The sequence below is a fragment of the Melospiza georgiana genome, chromosome 17 (assembly GCF_028018845.1).
Source record: "Melospiza georgiana isolate bMelGeo1 chromosome 17, bMelGeo1.pri, whole genome shotgun sequence".
Classification (NCBI taxonomy): domain Eukaryota; kingdom Metazoa; phylum Chordata; class Aves; order Passeriformes; family Passerellidae; genus Melospiza; species Melospiza georgiana.
Genome location: NC_080446.1, coordinates 452871 through 468849, shown reverse-complemented (window position 1 = coordinate 468849; position 15979 = coordinate 452871). Strand labels below are relative to the sequence as shown.

Genomic DNA, 15979 nt, shown 5'->3' with positions numbered 1-15979 from the left:
TTTGCTTAATTACATTTAGTTGATTTCATGCTATCTTGGCACATTCCTGATTGAATTTAACCATTAAAAAAACTCCTCCCACAACTACTCCTGCGAACAGCAACACTTGGAGCTCAGCATCCCCTGTAAATAGTGTCTGAGGCTGAGCAGACTGCTCTCGTGGTGGGAGTGCAGCACGAGCATTGTCTCTGCCTGGTGCAGGGCAGAATCCCAAAGGATCTTCAAGAGCTGCTCTCAGGCACTCAGCAGTGCTGAGGCGGAAGGCAGGCTTTTTGTTGCTTTATATTTTTGCTTTATTTTTTTGCTTTTTCTTAGTCCAAACCTCTGTCTGCTTAAATGCAAGGCAGTTGGTGGGAAAGGGAGACGAGCCTGAGAGGGGCCAGGGGGAGGTTCTGTCCGTGCAGGGGTGGGGAGCCTGGCCCCAGTGGCAGCTGCAGGGCTGTAGGGCTGCAGGGGCACAGGAGTGCAGTGGCACAGGGGCACAGAGGCACAGGGCTGCATGGGTGCAGGGCTGCAGGGGCTGCAGGGGCACAGGGCTGCAGGGGCACAGGGGCACAGGGCTGCAGGGCTGCAGGGGTGCAGGGGCACAGGGGTGCAAGGGCACAGGGCTGCAGGGGCTGCAGGGGCACAGGGCTGCAGGGGCACAGGGGCACAGGGGTGCCGTGGCACAGGGGCACAGGGCTGCAGGGGCACAGGGGCACAGAGGCACAGGGCTGCAGTGGCACAGGGGCACAGGGCTGCAGGGCTGCAGGGACACAGGGCTGCAGGGCTGAAGGGGCACAGGGGTGCCATGGCACAGGGGCACAGGGCTGCAGGGGCACAGGGCTGCAGGGGCACAGGGCTGCAGTGGCACAGGGGTGTAGGGGCACAGGGGTGCAGGGGCCCAGGGGCACAGGGGCACAGGGGTGCAGGGGCACAGGACTGCAGGGGTGCAGGGGTGCAGGGGCGCAGGGGTGCAGGGGCACAGGGCTGCAGGGGCACAGGGGCACAGGGCTGCAGGGCTGCAGGGGCACAGGGGGACAGGGGCACAGGGCTGCAGGGGCACAGGGGCACAGGGCTGCAGGGCTGCAGGGGCACAGGGGGACAGGGGCACAGGGCTGCAGGGGCACAGGGGCACAGGGCTGCAGAGCGGGCGGGATGCCCTGGCCCTGGGGCAGTCTCCGCCCGGCTCTGTGTGTGCAGCTCTCCCCCAGGGAAGGGCCCGGCTGTGCAGCACCGCGCTGCCATCCCAGCCTGTCCGAGAGCAGCATCGTGCACAGAGCAGCCCAGGGTGGCCAGGCGAGAGCAGGGTGAGGCAGCAGAGGCAGCTCGAGGGAAGGGCTCGGTCTGGGGTTGGCCCCGGCTGTGCCGGAGGATGCAGCAGGGCCGGGCTGGGCTGGCCAGGGCTGGGGGGCTGGCATGTCTCCCAGTGGTGCTGCTGGCTGGGGTTGCACCATCCTGGGCACAAGGCAAAGCCAGGAGGAAAACGGGAAACTTCAGCTTCCATGTGCCATTTATTTGTTTTCTTTTTTGACTTCCCCCATGCTTGCAGCAGCAGAAATAGGACAGATGCTTCCCTCTCATCCTCTCCTGAGAACTGTCACTGTGCTGATGTCTAAAGGCAGTGTGTGTTTTTCAAGTTTGCCTTTTCAGTATATTCATTCATCTATAATTTCCTTCTCCAGCGCACCATTTACATCTGGGCTTTGCTCTGAAAGAAGACTGACACCATTTACCATTTGATGGGGTTTGATAGCTCTCTGACAACTAAGCATGTTCTTAGGAGTATTAAAGAGTTTACAGCCAGCTCTGCCTGAGGGCAGCTCTCTGCCCACCAGCCCTGAGTCAGCAGCTGTAGTTGCAGCGCCCTGGCATTGACATAGGATCAGCACAAGTATCCTCTTTTAACTAAATAGACTTGCTCTCTCAACAGATAAACTTATTACAGCTGTAATTGAAATCAAATAATTAAACATTATTCAATCTTGGCTTTTCCAGGCAAATGTCAAAATTAAGATCTCATGTGTTTCCAAAGCAAAACACAAGTGACTTTATCCTGATCCTGGATTTATGGAGGTTATGCTGTGCAGTAGTGCTTGGAGGAGTGCAGGGGTTTGCCTTCCTGCAGGTCTGTGTCCTCAGGGAGCTGGGCTGGGTGTGCAGGGCACTCAGGAGATCAGTGTGTGTCCTGGGGCACTCAGGGAGCTGGGCTGCCTGTGCAGGGGCACTCAGGGAGCTGGGCTGGCTGTGCAGGGGCACTCAGGGAGCTCAGTGTGTGTCCTGGGGCACTCAGGGAGCTGGGCTGCCTGTGCAGGGGCACTCAGGAAGCTGAGCTGGGTGTGCAGGGCACTCAGGAGCTCAGTGTGTGTGCAGGGCACTCAGGGAGCTGGGCTGCCTGTGCAGGGGCACTCAGGAAGCTGAGCTGGGTGTGCAGGGCACTCAGGAGCTCAGTGTGTGTGCAGGGCACTCAGGGAGCTGAGCTGGGTGTGCAGGGGCACTCAGGGAGCTGGGCTGGGTGTGCAGGGGCACTCAGGAGCTCAGTGTGTGTCCTGGGGCACTCAGGGAGCTGGGCTGGCTGTGCAGGGCCCCTCCAGAGCTCACAGCTCCTGGGGCAGGGGGCTCCTGGGACCCTGTGTGGGCAGCGCCTCAAAGGGACGTGGAAAGTGCCCGGTCAGGGAAAACTCCTGAGCAGGAACCAGCAGGACTTAAGGGGTTTGGAGATTCAAGGTCTTACATCTTAACATCCTTCCACGTGAAAAAATCGGATTAAAGGTTCTCTGTACTTCCCTTGCAGCCATAGCCCCCACTTTGGCCTCAACTTGCCATGATGCAAGAAACAGGTGTGACCTTTCATTATGGCTTCAGCATTTTCTCGAAAAGACATCCTGCAAGCCCAGTGGTCAGAATCTTGACATCAGAAGATCAGAAGTGACTGTGTTCTGCAGACTCTTTCAGTTTATGAATATTTAGGCATTTTCTAGTGAAGAGATGTCTCCTAAAACAAGTCCCTGTCAATAAATACCACAGACACGTATAGCTGCTGCGAGCAGGCGATGTTATTCCTGTGCAGAATCAAGTAGGGAGGAGACTAAGGAACTCTCCATCTGTTTCTGCACTGTGCAGCACGTGGGATATTGCTGAAAATACACCGTGCTCTGTTCCTCAGAGCCTGGGGAGACAGAGGCTGGCACAGGCGTGGCTGGATGGAGCTGGACAGTCTGACTCAAAGTGTATCGCAGCTTGGGAAAGCTGAGGGGCTGCAGGAAAAATCCCTTGGTAAATGGAGCGTATGAATGAAACCTGGTCCTGATGCCAGATTAGCTCTGCAGGCCTCGGTGGAGCTAAAAAAGCACATTAGACAAAACCATTATTGAACTTGTTGATTACATAACAATTTCCTCATCGTATTTCCAAGAATATCGAATCTATATTCAAACACCCTCCTACTCTCTCCCACACACCACCCCTTCTCCTTGCTATATCAGCTTCATTACCGAGTATGAAGACAGAAAAAGTATAGGGCATGTTGCCACGAGCAGAGAGATCTCGGATCTGCTTACCCTGAGATTTTAGAGCCATCTATGGGATTGGGACAGCCAGTTCTCATAAATTTTAATGGCCTTGAAAGTCTCCAGCCTTATGCCTTTATCTCTGCTGGGGTTTTTGGCAGTGCAAAGAAAACACCCAAGCCATAAATGTCAGCCAACCTGGACGCTGGGTCAGTCCCTGCTGCCCCTCTCTGTGCCAGCTGCAGGGTGGGCACACACACTGCCCCTGCACAGACAGAGATGGAAACTGCTGAGCAGCCTCCTGCCCCTTGCCCAGGGAGGAGCACAGACCCTGCCACGCACAGGAGCAGCCCCAGGGCAGGTGGGGATGTCCTGAAAGGTGCCAGGGGCAGGAGGCCAGCCCAGCTTTGGGGGGTTTGAGGAGGTGGGGATTAAAGGCTTGCCAGCATGGCCCATCCATCTTGCCTCAGGAAACAGCAGTGGCACAAACTGGCTGCACTTGCTCCAAAATGAGCCTGCTTGTCTCATTTGCATGCGTAACAACCAGCGTGTGTGTACAATCATGCTAATCACTTTGAGGCACCTGCTTTAAATTCATCCAAAACCCTGCCCTGCCTGTTCCTGGGTTATTTAGCTTCCACAAGGGAACCATAGCAGCAATCCAGAGATTCACTCCACCAAAACTTTTGTGAAACAGCCAATTTAGTGGAGGAGAAATTTTTTCCTGAAATCCTGCTCATCCTTGCACCACAAGTCAAAATCGGTCCCATTGGCTTTTCTTGTTGAAGAGAAGTGAACCTGTAAGAGTAGAGGGAGGAGGAAAGGCCAGGAATGGAATGAAAAGGCTGCCTGTGATGCAGAACATCCCTAGAGGCCTCCCTTCCCTCCAGCTTCCTGTCTCTCATTACTGACAGTGGAAAATACAAGAGCTGCCAAGCTAGAGGTTCAGTACAGCCAAGATGGGAAACCTTATTAGAGAGACAGATGGTGATTTCTATAATCTGAAATCCCAGACTGTAAATACTTTGGGACAGAGCCCTGTGCAACTGAACAGTGCTAAAGCCTGACAGCAGCAGCTGGATCCAGTTTTCTGTGCACAACTGCTCCGTGGGTGGCTTTTAGTGGATGGTAGATGCTACCAGGACAAGGTATCTCTTCTAAACCCTGCTGGAGATACTCCATCTCAATTTTATGTGCTTTCCAATTGAAAAGTGCCTTGAATAACTGAGGACAATCAACTCACACTTAGAAGTTTTTCTTAGCCTGAGAAGATTCCCAAAGATGTGGTTGCAGCAGATGAGTAAGGGGGAAAATCTGTGTCTTGGGAGCACAAGTGACATCTTGCTGCAGCTTGTGGGAGAAATGATAAATGCCTGTCTCTGTTTATTGCCTAGCTTTGTGGCTAAATCTCCTAAACCAAAATCAAATTTTACCCTTAGATCTCCCAGTTAATTTATTTATATTCATCTGGCATTGCCTTGATCTTCAAAGCAGGAAGGTATATCAAAGGAAGCAGAAGGTTTGACACCAATTACTGCTGCTGGATGCCATTCACTGCATAAAGATGGAGTGTTAATATTTACACTGCAAGTGAAGGAGATAAAACCCAACAGGTACACACATCTAAGCCTACAAATAAGCCCTTCTGTGTATAGTGGGCAGAGATAAAGCCAAGCAAAACTAATTGAAATTACCATTGCAAATATCCCAAACACCTTCAGAAATAGTGGGTTGTAAACAAAGAAGTGACAGCAAAACCACCAAAAGAACCTTCTAGGAAAACAAATCAGGCTCTCTGCTTCTCAGGGGCAGTGCCTGGTCTCCAGGAGATGGTTTTTGAAACAAGCCACCATGAAGAAGTAATTAACGTCTGTATATCCCCACACTCCACCATGAGACACTTGATTTGCATTTTATTCTCTTGAGTTTGAGATGTGTGAGGCCCTAGTGACTGGACCTGCCCTGCCTTGGCTGTCTCAGTGTTGTCCAATTTGGTTTGCTCAAATGCTTGCTCTCTCCTCCAGAAAACTCAAAATGGCTTAGAAAGCTTGGTGAAGTTTTCATGTTTTTCACAGCCATCAAGAACTGAATTAGAGATGAGTCATTAAACAAGAGAGTATTATTTGTATGCTTATGTAGTAGAATTGCACACACATCTCTATAATTAGCCATCAGCACCCCAAATTACAGCAGTAACTGTTCATTAAATGGAGGACATCACTCTGATCAAATCATGTATTCACAATTGCATTCCTTCTTGCTTAAATTTCAGAGCTTGTTGTCCAGATGGGCCTTGTTGGGCACCTAATTAGTAGTTAATCAAAAGCTCCTGCTGCTTCACAGCCCTCCTGGCATCCTAGCTGTTCCTTACGTCTTCCTTGACTGCACGGAGATGAAAGCACAGGAGTCGGAGTAGAGGCTTTATCTCCTTTATGCAACTGCCATAACTAAAACAGCTTCCAAGATAAACTCAGCTCAGGATGCATTGGTTATCTGACTTGTGTGTGCTGAGCAAAATGGGTCTTGCAACGTGTGAGTGAAAATGCAGCCATGTGTTAATGGCAGCAAGAGACAGCCTCGTGTGTTCTGAGATTAACTCACTGTTTTCTCTTTCCTTTCCAGATTTTGGCAATCATTTCCATCATGTTTATTGTACTATCTACAATTGCCTTGTCTCTTAACACACTTCCTGAGCTACAAGGCGTGGATGAATTTGGGCAGACCACAGATAACCCCCAGCTGGCCCACGTGGAAGCAGTGTGCATTGCCTGGTTTACCATGGAATACCTCCTGCGCTTCCTCTCCTCCCCGAAGAAATGGAAGTTTTTCAAAGGCCCGCTGAACGCTATAGATTTGCTGGCTATCTTACCCTACTATGTTACTATCTTCCTCACAGAATCCAATAAAAGTGTACTTCAGTTCCAAAATGTACGAAGAGTGGTCCAAATATTTCGGATCATGAGGATACTCCGGATTCTAAAACTGGCCCGGCACTCCACGGGTTTGCAGTCCTTGGGGTTTACACTGAGGAGGAGTTACAATGAACTTGGATTACTCATCTTGTTTCTGGCTATGGGCATTATGATCTTCTCCAGTTTAGTGTTTTTTGCAGAAAAGGATGAGGATGATACAAAATTCAAGAGCATCCCAGCTTCTTTCTGGTGGGCAACAATCACCATGACAACAGTAGGCTATGGAGACATTTACCCCAAAACTCTTTTGGGTAAAATAGTGGGAGGACTGTGCTGCATTGCTGGTGTGCTGGTGATAGCTCTTCCCATCCCAATTATTGTCAATAACTTCTCAGAGTTTTACAAAGAGCAGAAGAGGCAGGAGAAAGCCATTAAGCGCAGGGAAGCTCTTGAAAGAGCAAAAAGAAATGGCAGTATTGTTTCCATGAACATGAAGGATGCGTTTGCTCGTAGCATAGAACTCATGGACATTGTGGTTGAAAAGAATGGAGAAAGCATAGCCAAAAAGGATAAAGTTCAGGACAATCATTTATCTCCAAGCAAATGGAAATGGACCAAGAGAACACTCTCTGAAACTAGTTCTAGTAAATCTTTTGAAACTAAGGAACAAGGATCCCCAGAAAAAGCCAGGTCATCTTCAAGTCCCCAACACCTGAACGTCCAACAGCTTGAGGACATGTACAACAAAATGGCAAAGACTCAGTCCCAGCCAAACCTTATCACTAAAGAGTCGAGTCAAGCTGGAAAGCAAAAGGAAGAGCTGGAAATGGAAACCCTTCCAGGCCCGATGGTGCCGCTGCTGGCAACGCGCACGGACGGCATCGTGGACATGAGAAGCATGTCCAGCATCGACAGCTTCATCAGCTGCGCCGCCGAGTTCCCCGACCCCGCGCGCTTCCCGCACAGCCCGCTCACCGCCCTGCCCTGCAAGGGCATCCCCCAGGAGCAGGGCAGGCCCGAGGGCAGCACCGCCAGGTACGTGGACGTGAACCCCGGCTCCGAAAGCAGCCACCGCTCTGCTTTCTTCATCGACAGTCCCAAAAGCTCCATCAAGGCCAGTAACCCGTTAAAACTAAGATCTCTCAAAGTCAACTTCATGGAAGAGGATACCAGCACATTCGTACCAGCATCAAATGTACTGAGAACGTACCCAGACCCTCTCAAGAGCCGGGGAGCTGCTGCTGCTGCCGCAGACACTTCCTTACTCTCTGACAGGTCTCTCATGAGCCCAGAAACCTCGATCTACACAACTGCGAGCGCAAGAACCCCCCCAAAGTCACCAGAGTCCCAGGCAGCCATAGCTTTCAACTTCCACGATGCTGGTATACACAAATACATCGATGCTGACACCGATGATGAGGGTCAGCTGATGTATGACTCAAGTCCGCCTGGAAATGTGAGTCCCAAGTACAGTGTTGCAAGCAGTGGCTATCTAAAGCAAAAGGACCATGTTTATAGAACAGAGAAGAACCATCTAGAAGCTGCTGCTTTACCCACCTCCCCTAAGCTGATAGGGCAGAACTGCATTTACTCTATGGAAGGTATCACTGGAAGAACCCAGGGCAATCAGGAGACTGTCAGACTAGAAAATCACATTTCCCCAGAAGTCCATGTATTACCAGGCAGCGGAGGACATGCTAACACACATGATCAAAGCATCTGAGGTGGGGTCTGAAAGAACTTACTGAGAATTTAGAGGAATATCTTCACAGTCAACACAAACAAAAGAGCTTCTGCATGGCATGAACTTGGCTGAAACAAGCCACCTGTTTCTAAAAGTCTGGGGGAGGTCCAGTGTGGGTTTGTGAAAATGTCCTTCTCTGAAACAACTTTAAAGACATTGCCCACATCAGTCAAAAAAATGATTGCAAATCATGATCACACATTGATCTCCTTTCATGTTGTCCAGTGAAGCCAATGTGACCAAATATCCATCCATTCCCCTTGAACGCTAGAGCTCCTTTTGGAAATATTAACATCTGAGTTGCATTAGTTCCATAAAGGATGCCAAGGCAGCCAGATTTGAACTCTGGAATAAATTGCTGGGGTTGGTATAAAGCTTTCGAAAACACAGTGCTCACTGCTTCAGGGCAGCGGTTCCTCATCTACAGCTTTCTCTGATGGATATTATGTTTAAAGGTAACAGGGAACACTTGCATTATTGGAAAATCCAAGCGAAAAGCATTTGAAACAATTAACGGTCTAGAGAAACCAATTCTTAAAATGCTCTTTGTGTGTTTAACAATCTGATATCCTGTAGGACCTGATGTTTTCTTTTGAAATATTAGCAGGGTGAGTTGCACCACTTGTACCTAATTCCAAACATGCCCTAGGACATAGCGAGACTCACACTTGCCCTCGGCTAGAAGCCGGTGCCTGCCCCAGGGCCAGCGTGGCCCGGGAGGGCCGGAGGAGCCATGCAGAAGCAGGAGCCCTGCCCGGGAGGAGCCGTGCCCGCCCTGCCCGTGCCAGGCGCGGCCGTGCCCGCCCGGCGCCGCGAGAGGAGCAGGCTGGTCCGGAGCTTTTTGCGCCCGAGCAGCGCAGTGAAAGATATGCAAGTGTTACATAAATATGCAAAAAGAGGGATTCGGTAGCGACCCGTGCCAGGCCTGGCTGTGCTCCCTCTTGCCACGAGGTCGGGCAGCAGAGGCTCCTGCAGGGCTGTGGCAGAAAGCAGCCGCGAGAGGCAGGAGAATCAGGCCTGACGTTTCAATAACATCCAGTCATTTTTAAATGAAACAAGAAAATAAAGAGGAAAGGAAAAAAAAAAAGAGAGATCTGACCATTTTAAGTGAACAGAACTAGCAGCCACCAGCCTAGGTTTTTAAAATATTATTGTTTCAATAAAGTTATGTCAAATTGTGTAGGAAATAATTTGTCTTTGGTTTTTAATCTCGGGGTGGGGAGGAAAAGCACTTTATGTTGACTTTTTGTTGTCGTTGTTGCAACGCTGGAGTAGGATAGCAGAGCGTAACAATCAAGCACTTTAACCAAGCACTACTTTAATTTGTGCCTCTTGTTGTGACTGTGATTTGTTACAAGCCTGTAGCAAGTCACAACTTGTCCTGTGATAACTGTGATGGTAACCTTTTATGTTGTTCTCTGTTTCTACTGTAAAACTCAGTTGTAAATGGCTCCATCACCGAGCGTTTCCGACCTGGGCTGAGGTCCTGCCGGGGTGTAGCAATCTGCAGGGACGAGCTGAGACACGGCCCGTGGGAGCAGAGGGGCACGCGTGGGAGCCACTCGAGTCCCCTGCATTTTGTTCCTTCCTATTGTAAAAAACAAGTGTCGGTTAGTCCTGAATGTAGCCGTGTGTCCGTCCCGGCCGTGCAGCCCTGTCTGTAACCCGTAATAGTGAATGCAGCATGTACGGACAAAAGCAATAAGCACATTTCTGTTTCAGGAGCTAGGGCGGGTTGTGAGGATGGCTTTGCCCAGCGTCTCCTTGGCACGGAGCTGTGCCCGGAGCTGTGCCCGGAATTGTGCCCAGAGTTGTGCCCGGAGCTGTGCCCGGAGCCCTGCCCTTTGCCAGGAGCTGTGCCCGGAGCTGTGCCCCTTGGCAGGAGCTGTGCCCAGAGCTGTGCCCTGAGCTGCGCCCGGAGCTGTGCCCTTTGCCAGGAGCTGCGCCCGGAGCTGTGCCCTTTGCCAGGAGCTGTGCCCTGAGCCGTGCCCCTTGGCAGGAGCTGTGCCCGGAGCTCTGCTCCGCTCAGCCAGCCCGTCCCGGCCGAGGGAGCCGCCCGGGTGTTGCAGCGGGGCAGAAGCCAGGCCATGCTGTGCCGGGCCGTGCCATGCCAGGCCGGGCCGGGCCGGGCCGTGCTGTGCCGTGCCGGGCCGGGCCGGGCCGTGCTGTGCCGTGCTGGGCCGGGCCGGGCCGGACCAGGCCGTGCTGTGCCGTGCCGTGCCGTGCCGGGCCGGGCCGGGCCGTGCTGTGCTGTGCCGTGCCAGGCTGGGCCGGGCCGTGCTGTGCCGTACCAGGCCGTACCGGGCCGTGCCATGCCGTACCGGGCCGTGCCGTGCCGGGCTGTGCCGTACCGGGCCGGGCCGGGCCGGGCCGTACCGTGCCGTGCCGTGCCGTGCCGTGCCGGGCCGGGCCGTGCTGTGCCGTGCCGGGCTGTGCCGTACCGGGCCGTGCCGTACCGGGCCGGGCCGGGCCAGGCCATGCCGTACCGGGCCGTGCCGTACCGGGCCGTGCCGAGCGCAGCCCCCGCGTTCCCAGCCCCGCTCCGCTCCCGCAGCCCCGGGCGCCGCTCCCCGCGGGGCAGGCATGGCAGGATTTGGCCATAGCAAATACAAGTGTACTTAGAGGAACCGACGTATTGCTGAGATACTGGCTGAGATTGAGTCAAAAAAGCGAAAATAACCTTCTAGCAGATAAGCTTTAAATACTGATTTATTCTGCAGCTTTCTGAGGCCGCAGAGCGGCAACAAGAAATCTTAAAGAGAACAGTTATAATATAATCTCTGTGTTTCAGTGATCAGTCATGTCTGCCATCAGCACAAATGTAAAATGAGGAAAAATCAGGGAATTTTTTTTATAAAGTAATAGTGATTTCCAAGTTAAATATTTTTAGAGCTGATGCTTTCATGTGGAAAAAAAAGTCATATTTTACATATCACGAAAGTGAACGTATTAAATATAGCCATATAGTGTAGTATTTACCACACTCTCATCCAAATTGATGTATTTGGTTGATAGATGGCACTGACAAAAATGTATAAATCAAGAATTCTATCATTTTTTATCTAACAGTCAACTGGTGCAACTCTCCTTGTAACCAAAGGCCCTCTGTCTGCCCTTGCGTGATCGCTCATGGCACAGGCCTTATGTCATCTATTTTGTCCTACCTTTAAAGTAGCATTTTACTGAGTCACTTTTGAAAGTCAAATTCAAAAGTATCATTTAAAAAAATCTTCCTTTCAAGTCTAAATAGCCAAAGTCCTATAGATTTCTTATAGAAAGCAAATAATTTAAAATTAAGCATATAATATGCTTGAAGAGCATTTCTTTCTTATTTGTGTACAATGATGTAGCTCTCATTTTGTGCCCAATTAAAAAGGAAGTATGTTTAATTTATTTTAATGAAATAAAGTCTGAATATGAAGTATGTATCTATATATGTGTGTGTGTGCATAATACACATATATATAATGTAAGCACTGGGAAATCTACTCTAACCTGAAGCTATGGTAGACTAAATCTGTACTCATTGCAAAGGAAAGGCAGTGCTTGGAAAACATAATGCTCACCAAATCCTATAGATCCTAGAAAGATAATTTAATTTTTGTTTGTTTGATACATGTTTCCCAAAGTTCATAGTGGTTGGGGAAAACAGGCAACATCTCTTGCACCGAGCTAGAGGGGGTGGTTTAATCACTGATATTTGGAATTCAGGTCTGCAAATTTACTGTGCACCAAGTATCAAGCAAGCTGACAGAGCCTCACCTGCTGCTGCAGAGGACATCATACCTGCAAGGACTCTCTGGACGTGTGATGTCTGCACTTGCTTGTGTCTTACGGCATCAACATCACCTTTAACGCATACCTACAAATATATATATATAGAACACACACACATACACACACATATATATAAATGTATATATATATATGTGGAAGGAGAGAGTTCAGTTTTCTTAACCAGGAGGCTAAAGATTATTTGAGTTTTAGCTTGAACAGAGGAAAAAAGCAGTGACTTTGCAGTAGATTTCTCAGTGCCTTTTCTTAAAAACTTCACCTAAGCACACTTACAGAAAAAAGCCCCAACCCAAAACAAAAGAGTCTCCTGTGAAATCCACATTTTTCTGAAAGGTTTGAGAGTCAAAAAAAGGTAGAAGAAAGGAAAAATAAAAAAAAAAAAAGGCAAGAGAGAGGAAAAGAAATCCATGGAACGCACATTCCCTTCCTGAACATGCCGGGGAGTTTCTGCCTGGGCGAGTCATGAGAAACGCATCTGAGGCGGTCAGGTTGTTTGGCAACTATGGCTGTGATAAACTGTAGCCTTTTCTTCCCTTGCAGCTAATAAGAAACACATTTCTAAGGAAAACAGTATTCTCTTCTGTAAAATTGTAATGTATTGTTAATATTTCTACCTACTGTATATTTATGTCTTGACAGAATTATGACCGGTACGGTTTATAGTAAATAACAAGGTTGTGTACAACTCATCACAAAGACAAGGTTTGCAAATCCACGTTCTCTCTGCTGTAAGCTCCACAGAACGCCTTGTGCCAGAGCAGAGCTGAGCGGAGCAGCCAGGGCTCCCCCTGCCCAGCACAGCCCGGCATCCGTGAATTTCCATCACCAGGGCTGCCCTGGGCTCCAGGCACCTCTGCACGGAACCAGTGCTGCCCTGGCTTCGCTTGGGTCACCCGTCCGGGGAGAATATGGCTTTGGATAAAGTACAGATGTTCCAGTTACCTCTGTACCTCCTGCTCGCCATTGTGTTGGCTTTATAAGTATCTGATGTATGGAAAAGTCATGTGACTTTCATGCATTCCAGAGTAGTCTATTTTTCTGTTCAGATTTTAAAAAATTATATATATATATATATATATATATATATAAAAATATAAATATATAACTGTATTTTTAGCAAATTTATAATAGGGCAATCAAGTCAGATTTCTTCTTTTTGTATTACAGAATAATATATTAGATGCTCTCTCAGTGTTCATTTACACAGCTGATCCCCCAACCTTTTTGTTGTTTTCTTTTTTTTCTGATGAACACCTGCAACATTTCTCCTGGAAGCGCATCTGTGAAAGGTCATGGGGTTTGTCTGATATTGTTGTTTTCGTATTTTCCTGTTTGTGGTACTTTAACCCGGGACTGGCTGTGGGAACTGAGATGTTCCTGCTGAGAAATGTGGAACAGGCCAGGCTCTGCCCTTGGTGACAGAGGGGAGAGGTCCCCCAGCACCCCTGGCTGCAATTTCTCCAGATTCACATTGATTAAGAACAGAGAGGAGACAGGTTTTGAATCTGATTGTCCTAATAGTGACATGATGGAGTTGGGATAAACATCAAAATCTAGGCTCTTACTCAAGGCAGTGACCTGACAATGCTCAGGCGCCTTCAGGGAGGTTTTTCCTGGATTAAAACAGAAGTGTCCAGACTTTCATTTCCCACTGGCTTTTGGAATTTTTATTTTTGGTCCCAGAGAAAATTGTGGAGGAATGAGAGACATAAACATTCAGAAAGGGACCAGATTTTGATTAATTATGGTAAAATCTGTCCATGTACCTGCTTATGTAATAATCTTCTTTGCTCCTTTGTAGCTGAACTCACAGCTATATTCAGAGAAACTTAGTAAAAAGTCCATGAGATGAATGTTCATCCCGACACCATCTCATGGCCTGTGGAAGGTCATCACGATGAAGAGCTCCAGAGCCACCCTGGCTCTGCACAGACATTTCCTTATGGTTCGGCCCAGCAGTTGGGTCAGTGACCGCACTTTCGCCAAAGATGGAGTTTGGTTCCATTTCCTTTGGTTTGTTTGTGAGATTTTCTTACGTGTCCACTATAATAGCCAATAAACCTGAGTGTCATTTGGAAAGGTGTGTGTTTCAGACAGTATCCCTCTAATGAAAGAGCCAGTTTAGCATGTGATTATCAGCAAGGCCTGTTCACAAATGAAGGTATAAAAGCTGAGTGGGATGTTTCTTTCTTAGGAAACAATTAATGCGATAGGCTGCCATATCTATCATCAGTCATCACATAAATCCCTTCAAAAGGCACCTTCCATGTCAGCAGTTTGTTAGAGCATAGCCAACAAAGCCATGGAAAGCTTCCAGTCAGACCAGGCCTAACTGTGCCCTGCGGCACCGGGACAGGACAGCCCCCGCAGCACCCAGCCCCAGGAAGGAGATGTTTATTTTCCAGCGTGCATCTCACACCCCATGCTGGTCACATTTAGGCTCCTGCACTGAAACTTGGCCTCAGCCAGGCAGAGGAAACCTTAGGAGAAGGGAAAGTCTGCATCCAGGATGTGAATCCCGTTCCTTGCTGGTGTTACCTAAGCCACAATAAGTGTCCTTTGACACCAATGGTTGGGTGCCACAAGTGTTCATATCTGTAAATATTACTCCAAATTTTGCTTTGCTTGATCCTGGCTTCATTGCACAAGAAGTTTTCAGTCTTAGAGGCTTAGAAGAGAAAGCAAAATCTTCCTTCATTTAACTAGAAGTAGTACTGTTGAAGCTCTGTAGGACTGAACAGGATTAACCTTTATTTTTAAAGGGGTCTTTCCAAGACTGCAGTGACACTACCTTCAAAAATTAATAATAAGGCAAAGACCCCTCAAAACTAGAGCCTCATGAAAGCCAGAGAGCCAAATTTATATGAAATGCCAAATTCTTTGCTGCTGTAAATTAAAGCCCATTGAGGCCAATGTAGCTGTGCCCCTTTTAGATCAGTAAAGAATTTGGACCAATATATCTAAAAACTAATGGAAAAATAATAGCTTTGTATGGCCTCAGGGCTGGAGGTGTCTGCCCACAGCAGCTCCTTGGAAAGCAGCGGGGTGAGGGATAGGAAACAGAGGCAGTGAAACAAAAGGCAGTGAAAAGGCTGGGAAAGGGGTGAATCCTTCAGGCAAGGGGCGGCAGTCATTGCAGGCTGACTGAGCTCCCTCGGGGCAGCTCGCTCTCTGTGCGCCCACAGGTGATGGCCACCTGTCAGGGGCTGTCCCTGCAGCAGGACCCAGCCCCAGAGCAGCCTCAGCCCCTGCTGCCCTGGGGACACTGGGGCAGGGGGGCCATGGGTCACTCTGAGTTGAGTAATCTGCATTTAACAACATTCATCTGTTCTTCTGTATTTTTCATTTAGGAGCTCTGCCATTTATGACTCTTCTTCCTGTTGTTTTACTGCCTCCACAGACTATGTGCCACACGTTGGCTCCCACAACCCCTGGGATTTATTTTGTTTATGTCAGTTTTGTTGGCTTGTGAAGAACACTTTATTCCCCCATTCTCTGGCTTTTTGATGGTCAGTGTAGAAAATCACTTTTGCATTGAACCATTCCCCACCGGACTGTTTGGGGGGAGGGTGGAGGAGCAGCATCTGCATTTCACTGCGAATTTTGAAGCCATGATACCGTACTCAGAAAGGCCAGCCACAGCTACCCGCCAAACTGCTTTCCAACTAGATTAGCGTTGAAAACACACCCCCACCTCCTGAGCAGAGCCCCACTCTCTCGTCAGGCCAGGGAAGCACTTTGGGAGCAGGAGGAAGCCTCAGCTCACCAGCCTGCTGGCGCTGCTCTGCTCAGCCCTTGCCCAGTGCCCCGTGCCCAGTACTCTGTGCCCCGTGCCCCATGCCCAGTGCCCCGTACCCAGTGCCCTGTGCCCTGTGCCCCGTGCCCCATGCCCGGTGCCCCTTGCCCAGTGCCCTGTGCCCAGTGACCCGTGCCCCATGCCCAGTGCCCCGTGCCCAGTGCCCCGTGCCCAGTGACCCGTGCCCCATGCCCAGTGCCCAGTGTCCCATGCCCAGTGCCCAGTGCCCCGTGCCCAGTGCCCA

At 49.6% G+C, this 15979-nt stretch overlaps 1 protein-coding gene across 2 annotated transcripts in view; it reads left to right on the top strand.

Moving 5' to 3' along the window:
* Positions 1-10043, top strand: part of KCNB1 (potassium voltage-gated channel subfamily B member 1) — a 95377-nt gene extending 85334 nt beyond the window's left edge. For both annotated transcript variants that reach the window (XM_058036492.1, XM_058036491.1), the window contains exon 3: positions 6111-10043. In XM_058036492.1, the coding sequence (XP_057892475.1) occupies positions 6111-8123 (2013 nt within the window). In that variant the 3' untranslated portion in view covers positions 8124-10043. The remainder of the gene's footprint in view (positions 1-6110) is intronic.
* Positions 10044-15979: the final 5936 nt, after the last annotated feature.